Below are 15,837 nucleotides of genomic sequence, written 5' to 3'. Positions count from 1 at the left end.
TTGAACTTGTAAAATGTCTTAGTAGCTGTGCAAAAATAACTATATAAAATATATTTTTTTACAATGAATCAAGCCATAGACATTGTAAATAAATTAACGTGACAGCAACGACAAGCAGATACAGAGAGGATATAGTTAACGTTATCGGGCAATTTATAGAATGTACAAACATATAAACAAATACATTTTTCAGAACCTTGAACACAGTTGGAACCAAATTGTGCATCAAATAAACCTCAAAATACAGATAAGTCAATACACTGACATTGATCTTCACTCAAAAGGAAAAAAATATATTTATATATACACAATGTGAGGATCTACAACATCCTTCTTAGAACACAGGAATGCCCATCTCAAACATATCCTTACAGCTCTTCTAAATAGCTCCGTAATTCTGTCATCAGCACCATTGACATAATGAACACAGTTCAAATCCCATTGGATGTGTCCAGAATGGCACCCTATTCCCTATATAGTGCACTACTTTGACCAGGGTCGACCAAAAGTAGTGCACTACGGTATATAGCGAATAGGGTGCCATTTTGGATGCAAATATTGTCTTATACTTAACACTGAACAATTCAGTAATAACATTATACTGTAATATAATATGTTGTATAAGCACTTTACTTAAAGGCCTATGTAAATGCGTAAAGTGCTGTCACTGCAATGTCTCCAGCTTTGCTGAATAAGAGGGAACATGTCATTCTGTAACAGAAGCAAACAGCTGTACGCAATAGTAGGAAAGAAATACATCTGTTCTGTTACAGCTTCAATCAAAACGCTCCATGTGGCGGATATTCACAGGGGGAACAAACATAGTTTGCGTACTTCTTTCAAAGTTTCGACTTACATTGCTTAATTTTTTACCAGCCCATAAAAAAACTATCTCTCCACTTAGAATCTTCCAAAGGTGTGTGTGTAAAGTGTTTGTGGGTGTGTGCAATGTGCATGTTGTCTGTATGTGCGTGCCAGCGTGTGTATCTCGTTGTCTGTGTGTTGAGAGAGGGGAGATAAATATTCCTACACATTTGACTCTATGAATGATCGCTTTGGTTTCATTGAAGCTACGTGAATGGCGGGATTCTCTCGGACTAAGCTTGGCTGCTTGGGCTTACTGTCCACAAAAGTGTGCGACGGCATGGCCAGAGCTGGCTTGGATTCCTTGTAACAGGTGGATGCTTGGCACAACTTCTCTGCAAATTCCTTTGAGTGCATTCCATTCTGCAGGCTCCCCATAGCACCCTGAGATGGAGCTTTGAGCTGCTCGTGGTAAGTGCTCCCTATTTTGGCATAAGGTAGCTCACAGTTCACCCCTGCTGCCTGGAGGCTTATGGCAGACATGGTGTGGGACACTAATCCCTCAGAGGAGTGACTCTGCCAGCTGCGGGGGGCTCCGGTGGCGGGCTGTAGGCCTGGGTGGTTCTGGAGCCCTTGGTGTTGTTGCTGCTGCAGTTGTTGCCGCTGCAGTTGTTGCCACTGCAGTTGTTGCCGCTGCAGTTGTTCTCGCTGCAGTTGTTCTCGCTGCAGTTGTTCCTGCTGCAGTAATTCCCGCTGCATTTGCTGCTGCTGCTGAAGAAAGCGTGCCTTCTTGTCCATGATGCCCATGAAGGGCCTGGGTTTCCACTCGCTCGTGCCTCCCTGGCCCTGCTTGGCCTTGTCTGTGGTGGTCTTGGTGCGTACGTCAGGGCCCTGCAGCTTGCTGCTCTCCGATAGACTACTGCTGGAGGCCAGGGAGCTGGTGGAGCTGGACACCTTGATGTTGCCGTCTCCCCCCTGGGAGAGTGCCTGGGAGATCCCGTTACCCCCACACTCCTTCCTCCGCTCCTGGCCTGGCCCTGCAGCATTGAGGGGGTCCTGGGGAGACCCTGAGGTCTGAGCGTCCAGGGAGGACACCGAGTAGGTAGACAGACGGTCCTGGGAGGAGTAGGAGGCCCGGGCAGAGTGTAGGGATTCGCTGTCCCTTTCGCAGTGGTGGCCCATAGCCATGTTCTGGGAGGCAGCAGCCATAGACAGGCGTTGCTCCCCGTTGACGGGCTCGTCGTTAGGGGGCGGTAGAGGGCTGATGTCTATGCCCAGACCCCCTGGCTTCAGCATGCTGGACATGTGTCGGCTGGGCAGGGGGCTGGAGGGGGCGTACTGGGACTTGGCCCCCGAGGAGCGGCCTCCTGCCTGCAGGGAGCTCATGTGCTGGTTGGTTTTGACTATCTGGGCCTGCTTGGTGGGCTCTCTGGGCTCCCGGGGAGGGTAATGGTGGTGACTCAGCCTGCCAGGGCCTGAGGGCCCGGAGGGGGGAGAGCAAGGCCTGGTGCTCTGCTGCTGGGTGGTGAGGCTGAGGGTGTCAGGCAGAGTTCTATTGATGGAGTAGATATTCTGTGTCCAGGGCTCACCTCTCTCTCCTCTCCTGTCTGAGTGTTGAGACTGAAAAGTTCCCTCCCCTTCCACGTCATTCATCCCCAGAGTGTTCTGTCCATCCAGACCTCTGACGGCCATGCAATGCCCCGACATCTCCTCCTCCTCCCCTTCCTCGTGTTTGTGTTCCGAGTCGTTGTTGGCCGGGGCCTGGTTTGACGAGGACGTGGCCCCCTGCGGTTTGCCCTGGGTCGTGCTGCGAGGCATCTGCTTACACTCCTCCTCTACACGGGCCAGCAGCCGCCGGATTTCACGGTTGTTGGGACACAGCCTGGCCGCTTCGTGCAGGTCAGCCATGGCTGCCGTGAACTGCCTGGGGTGGGATGGAGATAGACAGAGCAAGTTAGGGGGATATTTGAGAAGCGAGGTAAAAAAAAAAGAAGCTGAACCATATTCTCACAATTCACGCTAACAATGGTCCCCTAAAAGAGGGGGATGTATCCTTATGAGTTTCTGACGAATAGCTTTACCTGCTGCTCCTCTTGGCTCGAGCGCGGGCGTAATAGGCCTCGTACGATTTGGGTTTCAGCTCCAGGGCCTTTGTCGCAAACTCCTCTGCCAAGCCAAAGTCCTGTTGCAAGGGGTAGGGGAGGATCAATATGATTAACCAATGCAAGGAAATGGAAATGCACATTGTCCAGGGGCCCAGCTCTCTCTCTTTCTCTGCATCCATCTCCCTGATTGTTTATGGGAGCAAGCTGACAATGACTACAAGCATGCTATCGCTTGTGGACTTCTGCACAGATTATAATTTAGTCTTGAATGGCTCAATCAAACTCACTCAACTGGACAGCTTAATAGCTATAATTTTGGACGGGTAGTAGATAGTATTATTTATTGAATTCAATCTGTTCCTAAGAGCATTGTGTTAGTTTATGTCACGTTTCATCGATCATAGGCCTGGAACACGAATTGGCTTGAAATTGTATCATGGGGCTTTTAAAGTGCTGTCTAGTACTCCTTAAGGGCAGCCATACTTCTGGTATGTGTATCTTTTCAAATACGTTCATAAACACACAGTACAACAACAGTTTCTTTGACTTAAAGCTCTTCCAATGTCCACTTGTAGTGTCATACATGGCCTGATCACATATTGTATATTTTAACAGAGACATTTGGGAACCAATGACCCAGTAAATACAGCACTAGAGGAGGTAAGGAGAGGAGGATCATGGGGAATCTTACGTTGGTTTTCCTGCGACAGCGGGAGAGGTTGAGGTACAGAGACACCCTCAGCTCTTTGAAGGCCTTCAGGTCATCGCCAAACCCTTCTCTGGGGAACTTCCTCAGAGCATACTGGTACCTCTGGGCTGCCTCTTTCATCTTCCCCTTCTGCAGGGAGAGGGAAATGAGGGAGGGAAGGAAAGAGGGCGCGAGAGAGGAAAAGAAGGACGGTCGTCAGATACTCCCCCCCAACCCAACAGCCGTGCCGCAGCAGCTCACACACTCCCTTCCGTCTCTCTCATCAATCACACACAGTTTCCACCCGAGCGGATTGTCCTTAAAACTCTGCCATAAAACTCAATCTGTTAAATACCACGGATCAATCATGGCTCAGAAGGCGAGTGTGGCACGGCACACACCCCTTTATCTCTGCTGCGTCGCATTGAGCTGCTCAAAATATGACAGTCATTACGTTGTTTTCTCTCAAGCAAATTAGTGGCTGAGATGTCCTTTTTATACAGTGGCTGAGATATATACAAACACTCCTTTTGATGGCTGATCAATTCAGTGACATCAAGGTATAATTACAGTACTTGCATCAGTCTTTGTTTAGATGTAGCCCATCATAAAATATGGTATATATTCCATTCACTCAGAACACACTTGATTGTACATACACATTATACAGTATAATGTCCTTGTTTCTAACCATAAAGTTCAGACTTAAAGGGATACTTCAGGATTTTGGCAATGAGGCCCTTTATCTACTTCTCCAGAGTCAGAGGAACTCGTGGATACCATTTTTATGTCCCTGTGTCAAGTATGAAGTAAGTTGGAGGTAGTTTCCCGAGCCAATGCTAACTGGCGTTAGCGCAATGACTGGAAACTAGTTAGCAACTTCCTACAAACTGCACAGTACATGTAGATTTTTTATTTGATTTTATTCAACCTCTATTTAATCTGTTAACAAATTATTATTTACAGAACCAGGGTCTGTAGTGACGCCTATAGCACTGAGATGCAGTGCCTTAGACCGCAGCGCCTCTTGGGAGCCTCATTGCCAAAATATAAAGGGCCTCATTGCCAAAATCCCAAATTATAATTTTAACAGTGTAATGTTGACTTGATCTCTTTTCCATACCTTGTAAAGCAGGTTGCCCTCCTCCATAAGCTTCTGCAGGAGAATGATGAGGATGTCAGGCTTGGACGTGGCCATAGCCCAGGCTGCATTCCCTGTTGGTCCACACAGACATAGAGAAAGTAGAGTTACACCACTGCCGCTGCCCGACCCACGGACTCTATTCACTAGGAAATTGGTAACAAGGTAAAGTTACCTAAAGATTGTACCTGATCGATCATAAGGCGACGTTCTGTACCCTTAGGGTTACATTGAAGGCAGTCAAGAAGAAGAAAAAAAGGATGAGAGATTGAAGGAAGGAAGGAATCATGTAAAAAGATGAAAAGCAGAGGAGAATTTGAAACCGCTACAGCTATAAAACGTTATTTATTCATTTTAGACCTTTCCCAGATTAAAGATGGAATTCACAGTAGGGGAAACAACGCCACTGTTCGCCATTGTTGTTTTTGTTTTGTTGCCGAAGTGGAGGCACATCGCGCAATGCGGGGGGGAAACATTGCAGTATATAGAACAGCAGAATATCGCGAGTGCAATTGATGTCTGAGGGAAGAAAACGGTGTTTGTTTTACAATAACTTTGTTATTTGGATATTTTTTATATGAATGCTTCCACTCAGTGTTTTGAGATCAATTGACACTCTTTACCATGGCACTGAGATTTATTTTAAACTGCAAAAACCCGCACCACTGCACTTTGTATACCAGGGTTGGCTCGCCTTCTCTAGTCACTTCATAGGCTCAGTCACTGATATACTTTTATTTACAAAGCCATTTTGGGTTTACTACCTTTTTATTTGTGCATTTTTATTGTTCAGAAATGTGGTGGGTACTCTCTTCATTCGCTGGACTTTATCCTGCTAACTGTTCCAAATGTCCGAACTGAATTTGGTAAAAGGGCTTTTATGTACTCTGCGCCATCGTCTTGGAACACCTTAGAAAATACTTTTAAACTGGAAGAACTTGTCCCGATTGGTGTTTTTAAATCACTGATGAAGGATTTTGAGGCGGATTCCCTGACCTGTCAATGTTTTTAATTTGCTGTTTTATACTCTTGTGAATTCAATGTTTTTTACTAGATTACTTGTAGTTTTTCATGTTGTCTGTCTGTAATTTTTTTGTAATGACTTGGTGCTGCCTATCTTGGCCAGGGCACTCTTGAAAAATAGATTTTAATCTCAATGAGCCCTTCCTGGTTAAATAAAGGTTAAATAAAATAAATAAATACATTTGTTGTTGTATTATCACAAATGAACGTGGCTGGTTCACCATTAAGGATTCCTGCACTGATAATACAAAGTGAGTTTGTCTGTGGATATACTGTACCTATAATTGCATTGATATGAATCCTAATGGGAAAAAATTGTGATTTGCTGGTCGTAACAGTCATTGCGATCATAGAGACTGATAGCTTTGTGTGCTAGGAACAGGCTACATTGCTACCAGAGTAAGGAGAGTGGGTTGAAGATATTGGCCATTAGCTAATTCAGGGAAGGGAGCACCTGGCTGGCCTGCACCGCAGATGTAAAATGAGGCAGATAAGCTCCAGGCCAAGATAGCTCATTGAGTGTCATTTAGGTGATAAGTACCATTCTCAAATTAGCCTGCCGGCATACCGCGGGGAGAAAAGAAAGAGAGAGCGAGAGAGAGGGGGAGAAAGAGAGACACAGAAAGAGAGACACTACACACACTAGGTGAATGCTGGTAGAAATTGGTTCAGTGCCATTGCCTTGAATTTAGCAGTGAGCATCAATGAAACCAGGAGTTTGTCACCTGATTACATGGATTAGCCTCATTTTAAAGCAACCAAAAGACCGTCCTGTGGTTGGAATAGACGAAAGTGGACACATTAACCGAATGAACATTATTTGCAGACAGACAGACACAGACCATTTGTATCATAGTTCTTAGTTTCTTACCCAGTTTAGCCCCCTTCTTCAGCAGGGTCACCACTACCGATGTGTTCCGACAACCAATCGCCCGGTCCAACGGCCTCATGCCACTGTAGTCCACATGCTCTATCACTGCTCCTCTCTCCACCAGGTAATGGACCTACATACCAGGAACAACACAGTCAAACACACACTCTCTTCCTTAGTCAGAACACACACTCTTAACTCTCCCATAGATATTTGTTAATTCTCAGCAGTGTGCGTCCCATAAGGAGACACAGAGGACTGTGTTGTGCCTAACTAAGGGGCAGGCCTAGTGAGACAGATTTAGATCGAGCTCAATGACCGTCTCTGTCTGTCTATCTGTCCATCTCTCTCTAATACTCACGATCGACGCGTCGCCGTAGAAGGCGGCCAGGTCCAGTGGAGTCCGTCCATTCTTGTCCGTGTGGTCTATGACCGCACCCTTCTCCACCAGAAACTGCACAACGTTCTTATGTCCTTTCAAACACGCCCAGCTCAGGGGCGTTAACCCTTCCTTGTCCATCGATGTCAACAACGCACCTGGGAGAGACCGAATATTCAACATCATATTTCTCAAAACCACAGCATATGATCTTCACTCAACAAAACATTTGATATAAAAACTAAGTGTGATATGTGGTTATTGAAATTTGAATGCTCTAAATTTGAATTTCATTTGACTTTAGAAAAAAAAAGCAGCTGTTTGCATCCCAAATGGCAGCCTATTTCCTTAATAGTGCACTACTTTTGAGAGTCTTATGAGCCCTGGTAAAAAGAAGGGTGCCATTTGGGACACAGTCCACAGGAGGTTGGAGGCATCTTAATTGGGGAGAATGGACTCCTGGTAATGGCTGGAGCGGAATACGTGGAACGGTATCAAATACATGGTTTCCATGCGTTTGATGCCATTCCATTTACTCCGTTCCAGCCATTATTATGAGATGTCCTCACCTGCGCAACTTCCACGGACACAGACGTTATCTAGTGTAGCGTCGTGGTAACTCACCCTTTGATAGCAGAAAGTCGGCCGTGCTCAGGTGGCCCTCGCACGCCGCCACCATGAGTAGTGTCCTTCCCTGTTTGTCACTGATGTTCACGTCAGCACCATGCTGCAGCAGCAGCTCTGCAATCTGACACACACACACAGACTTACAGTAAACTCTACTTCCCCAGGGTAAATCGTCATGGTTACTTTGAAGTGTAATTGTAGTTTGAGGCAAGCAGTGTGTGTTTCCTCACCTGCCAGTGTCCCTGTCTGACAGCACAGAAGAGAGGTGAGACCCCCCTGCGGTTGATCTGCTGCACCATAGCCCCCTGCTCCAGCAGGAAGCCACACACGTCCATCTTCCCCCGGCCCGCCGACACCGTCAGAGCTGATGAGACCAGAAGAGAAGAGATTGGTCAGGACTGGGGTCAGCAAGGGTGAGACCACACACACACACGGCAGGCTATGGTCTGGCTCGCGTGAGACAAAGCTTGCTCCCATTCAAGTTGAAAATATAAAGCATTTAGTTGTACTTTCACTGAGCGCCAACAATTGGACCCAACCACAATATGTATGATTTCCTTCTTGAGAAAAGGGACAACAGAAGTGTCTGAATATGTCAATGGATAATAAGGTGCAATAAAGCTTAATAAACAATACTCTCTGATTGTACATTCATGTGGAATCTTATCTCTTGGAATCGTGTGCTGGGCCTGGTTAGTCATTCCATGATAAAAATAAACACTGACGCAGGAACTGTGGTCAGGAAGTTTGGCTGTTCTCGCTTACACACACACACACACACACACACACACACACACACACACACACACACACACACCTACCTCAATGGAATAGGAGAGCAACAGAGACATACACATACTACAGACACAATGTTTGAATAGCCTATTACTGGTTAAGGCACTCATGTTGTTACATTATGTACTGTATATAGGCCTACCATCGATTCAAATAATAGAATGAGGAAAATAGGCTAATGCTTTTATGCAAGTCCTGTTTACAATCAGACAACTATGTTATAGTTGTAAGTACGTATTCAACTGGTCAACTTGTTGCCTTAAGCTGTCTGATAGTAGTGTGCCAAGAGTTTCGAGACTTGAAAAGTGACCTCATCTAACGTCTGCATGATAGCAGGTCGAAAATAACGAAAACGGGAAAAAAAATAAATGAGATACCATTAATATGCTGACAGGTTAATTAATAAATCTTTGCCATTTCTGTTTTAATTCAAATTACTATACTGTATGTATGTATTCTATTTTAAAGACCGATGCATGCAAGTATGCTCCAACTAATTTAAACGCATAAGATACAGTGACAAACCACACATTTATGATACAACAGTCAATAGGCTCACCTCCTGCTTTGCATTCAGTTGAGCCATGCAAAAACAGACTAATCCTAGCAGTAGTTCGAGGCCCACATTCAGTGGATGCTACACTTTACTGTGGGCTGTGGTAGATTCCGCCAATCTTGGATGAATGTTGGTATCCAAACAAATAAATCCTCAGAGACCACAGAGTGAGGGAGAGAGAGAATAGTGGTGCTTTCTGATTCACCTCAGGAAGATTCAAGACCCAGAGCCACTGTCTCTGTCTGAGTGACATCATCCATCTGGATGTTAGTGTGAGCGGAGGGCTGTTCCATTACGAGCCTGTCTCAGCCGACCACACCCTTCATCTGATCCACTAGCATATCTCTTCAGAGCAGACAGACACCTCCAGACTACTACACAGTACAAATCTCTATGGGGCAGCATTAGCAAAAAACGGATTTGAGATCAGCTGGCTTCATGAGTAAAAACTCAAAAGCCCAGAGGATGAAATAATTGATTGTTCTAATGATTGACTCTTTCAGAGATGCATTTGTTTTTTGATCTCTGATTTTAGACTCGATTCTGATGTACACTTATCTGTAGTGGAATGTTAAGGAATGACTAACAGTGGTCTCTGTCTGCATACTACTTTCAAACCCTATAGGAGACCCAGTGGCATTCCTCTCTGATCTTCTAAGTACAATTCAATGCATTTTATGTCTCTCTTTGATCTCACAAACATTACTCTTTACTGCGCCCATTCCCTCCCTCTCTCTTTCCTTCCCTCCCTTTTTCAGAGCCAGGTATGTTCTGTAATAAGCCACTCAACCTTGTATTTTCTCCTAATCTGCCTCTCCGGCCCACCAACACCGCTGTCCTTAGGGGAGGTGGGACTGTAAATCACAGTCATACGCAAACCAAACCTGTAAATAATAGAACACTATGAAAAATCTGGGAACCCAGGCCTGGTATTCATAGCCTACTTTGAAAAGGCTTTTGATAAAGTACGACTCAAATTGATATATAAATGCCTGGAATATTTCAATTCTGGAGAATCTCTTATACAATGGGTTAAAGTTATGTAAAGTAACCTTAGGTGTAAAATAGTAAATAATGGCTACTTCTCAGAAAGTATAAACTGTCAACAGGATTAAACAAGGTTGTTCACTATCGGCATATCTACTTATTATGGCCATTGAAATGTTAGCTATTAGAGTCAGATCCAACAATAATATCAATGTGCTAGAAATCCAGGGCTTAAAAACAAAGGTGTCATTGAACGCTGATGATTCATGTTTTCTTTTAAGTCCACAACTTGGATCCCTCCACAGCCTCATAGAGGATCTAGATACTTTTTCTAACCTCTCTAGATTACAACCAAATGATGATAAATATTCGTGTTGGATCACTTAAAAATGTTTGGGGGATTACCGTGTAGTTTACCAATAGAATGGTCTGACGGTGAAGTGGACATACTCTGTATTTATTTGGGTATTTGGGATGGCAGGTAGCCTAGTGGTTAGAGCGTTGGGCCAGTAATAGAAAGTTAGCAAAAATAGATAAGATCTTGCTACCATGGTTAGGGGGAAAAAATCACCCCGATTAACTCTTTAGTCACATGCCCGGTTTACCTATTGGCCTTGCAACTTGTTTTTTAAATTAGATGTAAAAAATATTTAGTTGGAACGGCAAGCCAGACAAAATTAAACAGGCCTATTTATATAATACATATGAATTCAGAGGGCAGAAATGATCCAAACTGGTTCTCTAGCAGATTAGTAAGAATGTCTCACCCCATGTTCAGGAATGGCCTTTCCCCCTTTATTCAGATTACAACCTCTCATTTTGGTTATTTGATAATGAAATCTCCAAAATATCGCTATTTTTAGAACAAGCCATAGAAAGTTGGTTGTAATTTCAGTTTAATCCACCTGAAAAGACAGAACAAATATTACAACAAATATTATAGTTAAACTCAAATATACTAATTTATATAAATTATATCATAAATAGGACTGGTGGAATTATGTCACACATGCATTGAACAAAAATATCTGGAAATATCTGTTCTACCCAAAATTACAACCAACTAATTGCAGCATACATATATATTCCCTACATAGTGCATTACTTTTGAGAAGAACCCTATAGGACCTGGTCAAGTAGGATTTTTAATGAATTTATTTGCAAATTATGGTGGAAAATAAGTATTTGGTCAATAACAAAAGTTTATCTCAATGCTTTGTTATATACCCTTTGTTGGCAATGACAGAGGTCAAACGTTTTCTGCAAGTCTTCACAAGGTTTTCACACACTGTTGCTGGTATTTTGGCCCATTCCTCCATGCAGATCTCCTCTAGAGCAGTGATGTTTTGGGGCTGTTGCTGGGCAACAAGGACTTTCAACTCCCTCCAAAGATTTTCTATGGGGTTGAGATCTGGAGACTGGCTAGGCCACTCCAGGACCTTGAAATGCTTCTTACGAAGCCACTCCTTTGTTGCCCGGGCGGTGTGTTTGGGATCATTGTCATAATGAAAGACCCAGCCACGTTTCATCTTCAATGCCCTTGCTGATGGAAGGAAGTTTCCACTCAAAATCTCACGATACATGGCCCCATTCATTCTTTCCTTTACACACGGATCAGTCATCCTGGTCCCTTTGCAGAAAAACAGCCCCAAAGCATGATGTTTCCACCCCATGCTTCACAGTAGGTATGGTGTTCTTTGGATGCAACTCAGCATTCTTTGTCGTCCAAACACGACGAGTTGAGTTTTTACCAAAAAGTTATATTTTGGTTTCATCTGACCATATGACATTCTCCCAATCTTCTTCTGGATCATCCAAATGCTCTCTAGCAAACTTCAGACGGGCCTGGACATGTACTGGCTTAAGCAGGGGAACACGTCTGGCACTGCAGGATTTGAGTCCCTGGCGGCATAGTGTGTTACTGATGGTAGGCTTTGTTACTTTGGTCCCAGCTCTCTGCAGGTCATTCACTAGGTCCCCCTGTGTGGTTCTGGGATTTTTGCTCACCGTTCTTGTGATCATTTTGACCCCACGGGGTGAGATCTTGCGTGGAGCCCCAGATCGAGGGAGATTATCAGTGGTCTTGTATGTCTTCCATTTCCTAATAATTGCTCCCACAGTTGATTTCTTCAAACCAAGCTGCTTACCTATTGCAGATTCAGTCTTCCCAGCCTGGTGCAGGTCTACAATTTTGTTTCTGGTGTCCTTTGACAGCTCTTTGGTCTTGGCCATAGTGGAGTTTGGAGTGTGACTGTTTGAGGTTGTGGACAGGTGTCTTTTATACTGATAACAAGTTCAACCAGGTGGCATTAATACAGGTAACGAGTGGAGGACAGAGGAGCCTCTTAAAGAAGAAGTTACAGGTCTGTGAGAGCCAGAAATCTTGCTTGTTTGGAGGTGACCAAATACTTATTTTGAGTTGAGTTGAGTTTATTTTTTATTTTTACAGGGACAGTGCACATTAATCAACGTTTCAGTAAAAGTGCTGGTTTTAGCCAGCCGGCTAATTTTCAACCGCAGTCCCTGGGCAGGTTATTAAAAACAATTACAATATAGACAATAGCAGCATAGAACAAGCAAGACATAGCAACATAAGACAAGCAAGACATAGCATACAGACAGAGCAACATAGGACAAGCAAGACGTAGCATACAGACAGAGCAACATAAAACAAAAAGCAGCAAGACAAAATTCATAAAAGCAACAAAGTGTTTCCACACCTCACAAGCTACAGACAACAGACAACATGGAAAGCGGCAACACACAGCTAGGGACCATGTTCACAAATCTGATTGACCTTTAGCCATGTCTTCAAGCATTTTGTGAAAGTGTGATATGTGGTGCAGTTATGTGTGTCTGATGGCAGTGTATTCCAGACATGGGAAGCTCTCACAGAGAATGCAGATTTACTAAAGGTGCTTTTCCTTAGGGGAACTATACAGTCACCTCTCATGGCAGACCTTGTGGATCTGCTGCCATATGTCTGGGTTTTCTGTTTAACAAAAATATTGAGTGGAGGGGGAGCCAGGCCATTAAGGATCTTGAATACAAGACATGCGTCGGTGTATTGCACAAGATTTTCCCAACTCAAGAGCTCATGCTTTCTAAGGATGTGACAATGATGATGGCTATTGGGCTTCCTATCAAGCACTTTGAGAGCCTGTTTGTAGACAGACTGAATAGGTTTTAATGTTGTACAGCAAGCTTGGGCCCAACTAGTCAAGCAGTATGTTAAGTGGGGGAGTATCATAGATTTGAAGTACAGTTTTGCTACCTCTGTAGTCAAACAATTTCGTATAAATCGGAAATTAGCTAGGTTGAATTTGGTTATTTGAATTACCTTTTTCACATGCTTTTTAAAAGAGAGGTTGGAATCAAGTATGATGCCAAGGTACTTAAAATCGGATACCACCTGGAGCTTCTCCCCTGACACATAGACATCTGGCTCAGTAGCATCTGTTGCCCTCTTTGTGAAGAACATGCAAACAGTTTTTTTCACATTGAGATGCAAACACGAGTCACTGAGCCACTTTGTAACCTGGACCATTACAGTAGTGAGTTCTTGTGCAGCTTGTTGTTTGCTCTTTGCATGCACATATATCACTGTATCATCTGCATACATTTGAACTTCAGACCCAGTACAGACAGAAGGCAGATCATTAATGTACAGGCTGAACAGGAGGGGCCCCAGTATTGACCCTTGGGGCACGCCCACATCATAGCTACGAGTGGGCGACAGCTCATTGCTCACTCTGACACACTGAGTTCTGCCTTCAAGGTATGATTTCATTCATCTCAAGGCATCAGGGGAAAAGTTGAACTTGGACAATTTTGTGATGAGAATCTCATGGTTAACAGTATCAAAAGCCTTCCTTAGGTCCAGAAACACAGCCCCAACAGCACCCCCTTTGTCCATCTTGGACTTCATATTTTCCAGAAGAAAGCAGTTGGCCGTTTCTGTGGAGTGTTTCGCTCTGAAGCCAAACTGCATGGAATGTAATGTGAAGGGGCTGTTGTTGAGGTGGGCAATCGGTTGTTCTGCTACACACTTTTCAACAACCTTTGACACCACAGGTAGTATACTAATGGGCCTGTAGTTACTCACGTCAGCAGGGTCGCCTGATTTAAAGATGGCCGTTATTATGGCCGACTTCCATACCCTTGGAAACACACCGAGACCAATAGATGTGTTGGTGACCTTAGTAATGGGGCCAATGAGTGACTCTTTGTAGTTTTTAAGAAAGGTTGAGTCCATCCCAAACACATCTTTGGCTTTAGAGTTATTTAGTGAGCTAATCACCTTGTTCACCTTTGACTCAGAAACCTCCCTTATGATGAAGACAGGTTGAGTGTCATTCACTAGCACTGAGCCCAAGAAACAAGTGGAGGGGTTCTGTGTCAGTGCCCTGACAGAGTCAATAAAGTAGGAATTGAAGGCTATTGCTATTTCGACTGCATCCTGTGTTAGATTGTTATTCACCATGATTTCTAGTCTTTTTGCAGTGTTACTATGGTCTTTCCCTGTTACCTTTTTTAGATTCTCCCATATCAATTTAGAATTTCCCTTTGCTTCACCAATTATGTTAATAAAAAAGTTTGCCTTGGCTTGTCTGATTTCTTTCATCACCTTATTTCTCAACATGGTAAACCTACGCCTGTCATGCTCTAATTTAGATTTTAGGGCTATTTTTAGAGCATAATCTCGTTCTTTCATCAATTTCTAGATTTCTCCATTTAGCCAAGTAAGAGTGCTCTTTTGGCCAGGTTTGGATTTGATTTTCTTTAGGAAGCCATTTATTGTAGTCTGGATTGTGGATAGAAAAACCTGACTATCAGCTTCCACGTCTGTATAGGACAAGAGATCATTCCAGTTTATTCCCTTAATTGCCTTTTCAAAATAGTTTAATTCATTCTTAGGTATTCTGAGTTGATCCGGCTTTCTAACAGTAGAGAGGTTAAACCTGCTCTTAGACAGCTTTCTGGCTATAAGTGTCAGATTATGATCAGACAGCCCAGTAACCATATTGAATGATTTAGTCACTCTCTCTGGTTTATTACTGAACACAAAATCAATCTGTGTTTTAGAGCAACAAGTCACCCTGGTTGGCCCTTTAACTAGCTGTGTAAGGTCAAAGGTATTAGTGATCCGTTTTAGGGTTTTCCTACAACACTTGTCTTCATAATTAATGTTAAAATCTCCCATTAAGATGACCTCTTTCCCAAAATCACATTCCCTAAGCATGGTATTAAACTGATCAAAAAACACACTTTTGGTGGAAGGTGGCCTATACATTCCAATGAGGGTAAAAGACATTTGGGGAGACAGTGTAACGTTCAGGCCGTTACATTCTAGTTCATTATCACATGACCACTCAATTTGTTTACATCGGATATGTTCTTTAATGTAAATCACCACACCCCCTCCTCTTCCTTCAATCCTGTCTCTCCTGAAAACATTGTAGCCAGGCACAATCAAAGCAGCATATGGAGAGTGTTTATGGAGCCATGTCTCTGAGAGGCAGAGAAAGTCAAGGTTGGAGTCTGTGAGTAGATGTTGAATTTGATCACTTTTTGGAATGACACTACGAATGTTCAAGTGCCCCCCTAGTCGTCCCTTGGGCTTAGCTCGTGGGTCCCAGATGACTCGAGAGTGATTGACACATTGAAAAAAGTTAAATTTTCTGTGTTTTCTGACGGCTGGGTTTAGGCCGTTTTGTTTAGTTTTGATTAGGGGCAGTTCGGTAGCGCAATTAACAATCCCTCCCGCTTGCACTGGATGCGGGGAACTAATTAAAATAGCTTGGGTACCAGAAACACCATAATTTGCAAATAAATTCATAAAAAATCCTACAATGTGATTT

The 15,837-nt window shown here is 43.6% G+C and overlaps 1 protein-coding gene across 2 annotated transcripts in view; it reads right to left on the bottom strand.

Annotated features, from left to right (window-relative positions):
• Positions 1-133: 133 nt before the first annotated feature.
• Positions 134-15,837, bottom strand: part of LOC139397351 (protein TANC1-like) — a 224,846-nt gene continuing 209,142 nt past the window's right edge. For both annotated transcript variants that reach the window (XM_071144111.1, XM_071144118.1), the window contains exons 18-25: positions 7,869-8,002; positions 7,636-7,759; positions 6,994-7,169; positions 6,633-6,765; positions 4,721-4,812; positions 3,601-3,747; positions 2,886-2,986; positions 134-2,728 (exon numbers count right to left, since the gene is read on the bottom strand). In XM_071144111.1, coding sequence (XP_071000212.1) covers positions 1,027-2,728; positions 2,886-2,986; positions 3,601-3,747; positions 4,721-4,812; positions 6,633-6,765; positions 6,994-7,169; positions 7,636-7,759; positions 7,869-8,002 — 2,609 coding nt within the window. In that variant the 3' untranslated portion in view covers positions 134-1,026. The remainder of the gene's footprint in view (positions 2,729-2,885; positions 2,987-3,600; positions 3,748-4,720; positions 4,813-6,632; positions 6,766-6,993; positions 7,170-7,635; positions 7,760-7,868; positions 8,003-15,837) is intronic.

This window comes from Oncorhynchus clarkii, chromosome 3 (assembly GCF_045791955.1).
Source record: "Oncorhynchus clarkii lewisi isolate Uvic-CL-2024 chromosome 3, UVic_Ocla_1.0, whole genome shotgun sequence".
In the NCBI taxonomy this organism is placed as follows: Eukaryota; Metazoa; Chordata; class Actinopteri; order Salmoniformes; family Salmonidae; genus Oncorhynchus; species Oncorhynchus clarkii.
The sequence above is the reverse complement of the archived record's forward strand: the minus strand, read 5'-3'. Positions and strand labels throughout refer to the sequence as shown.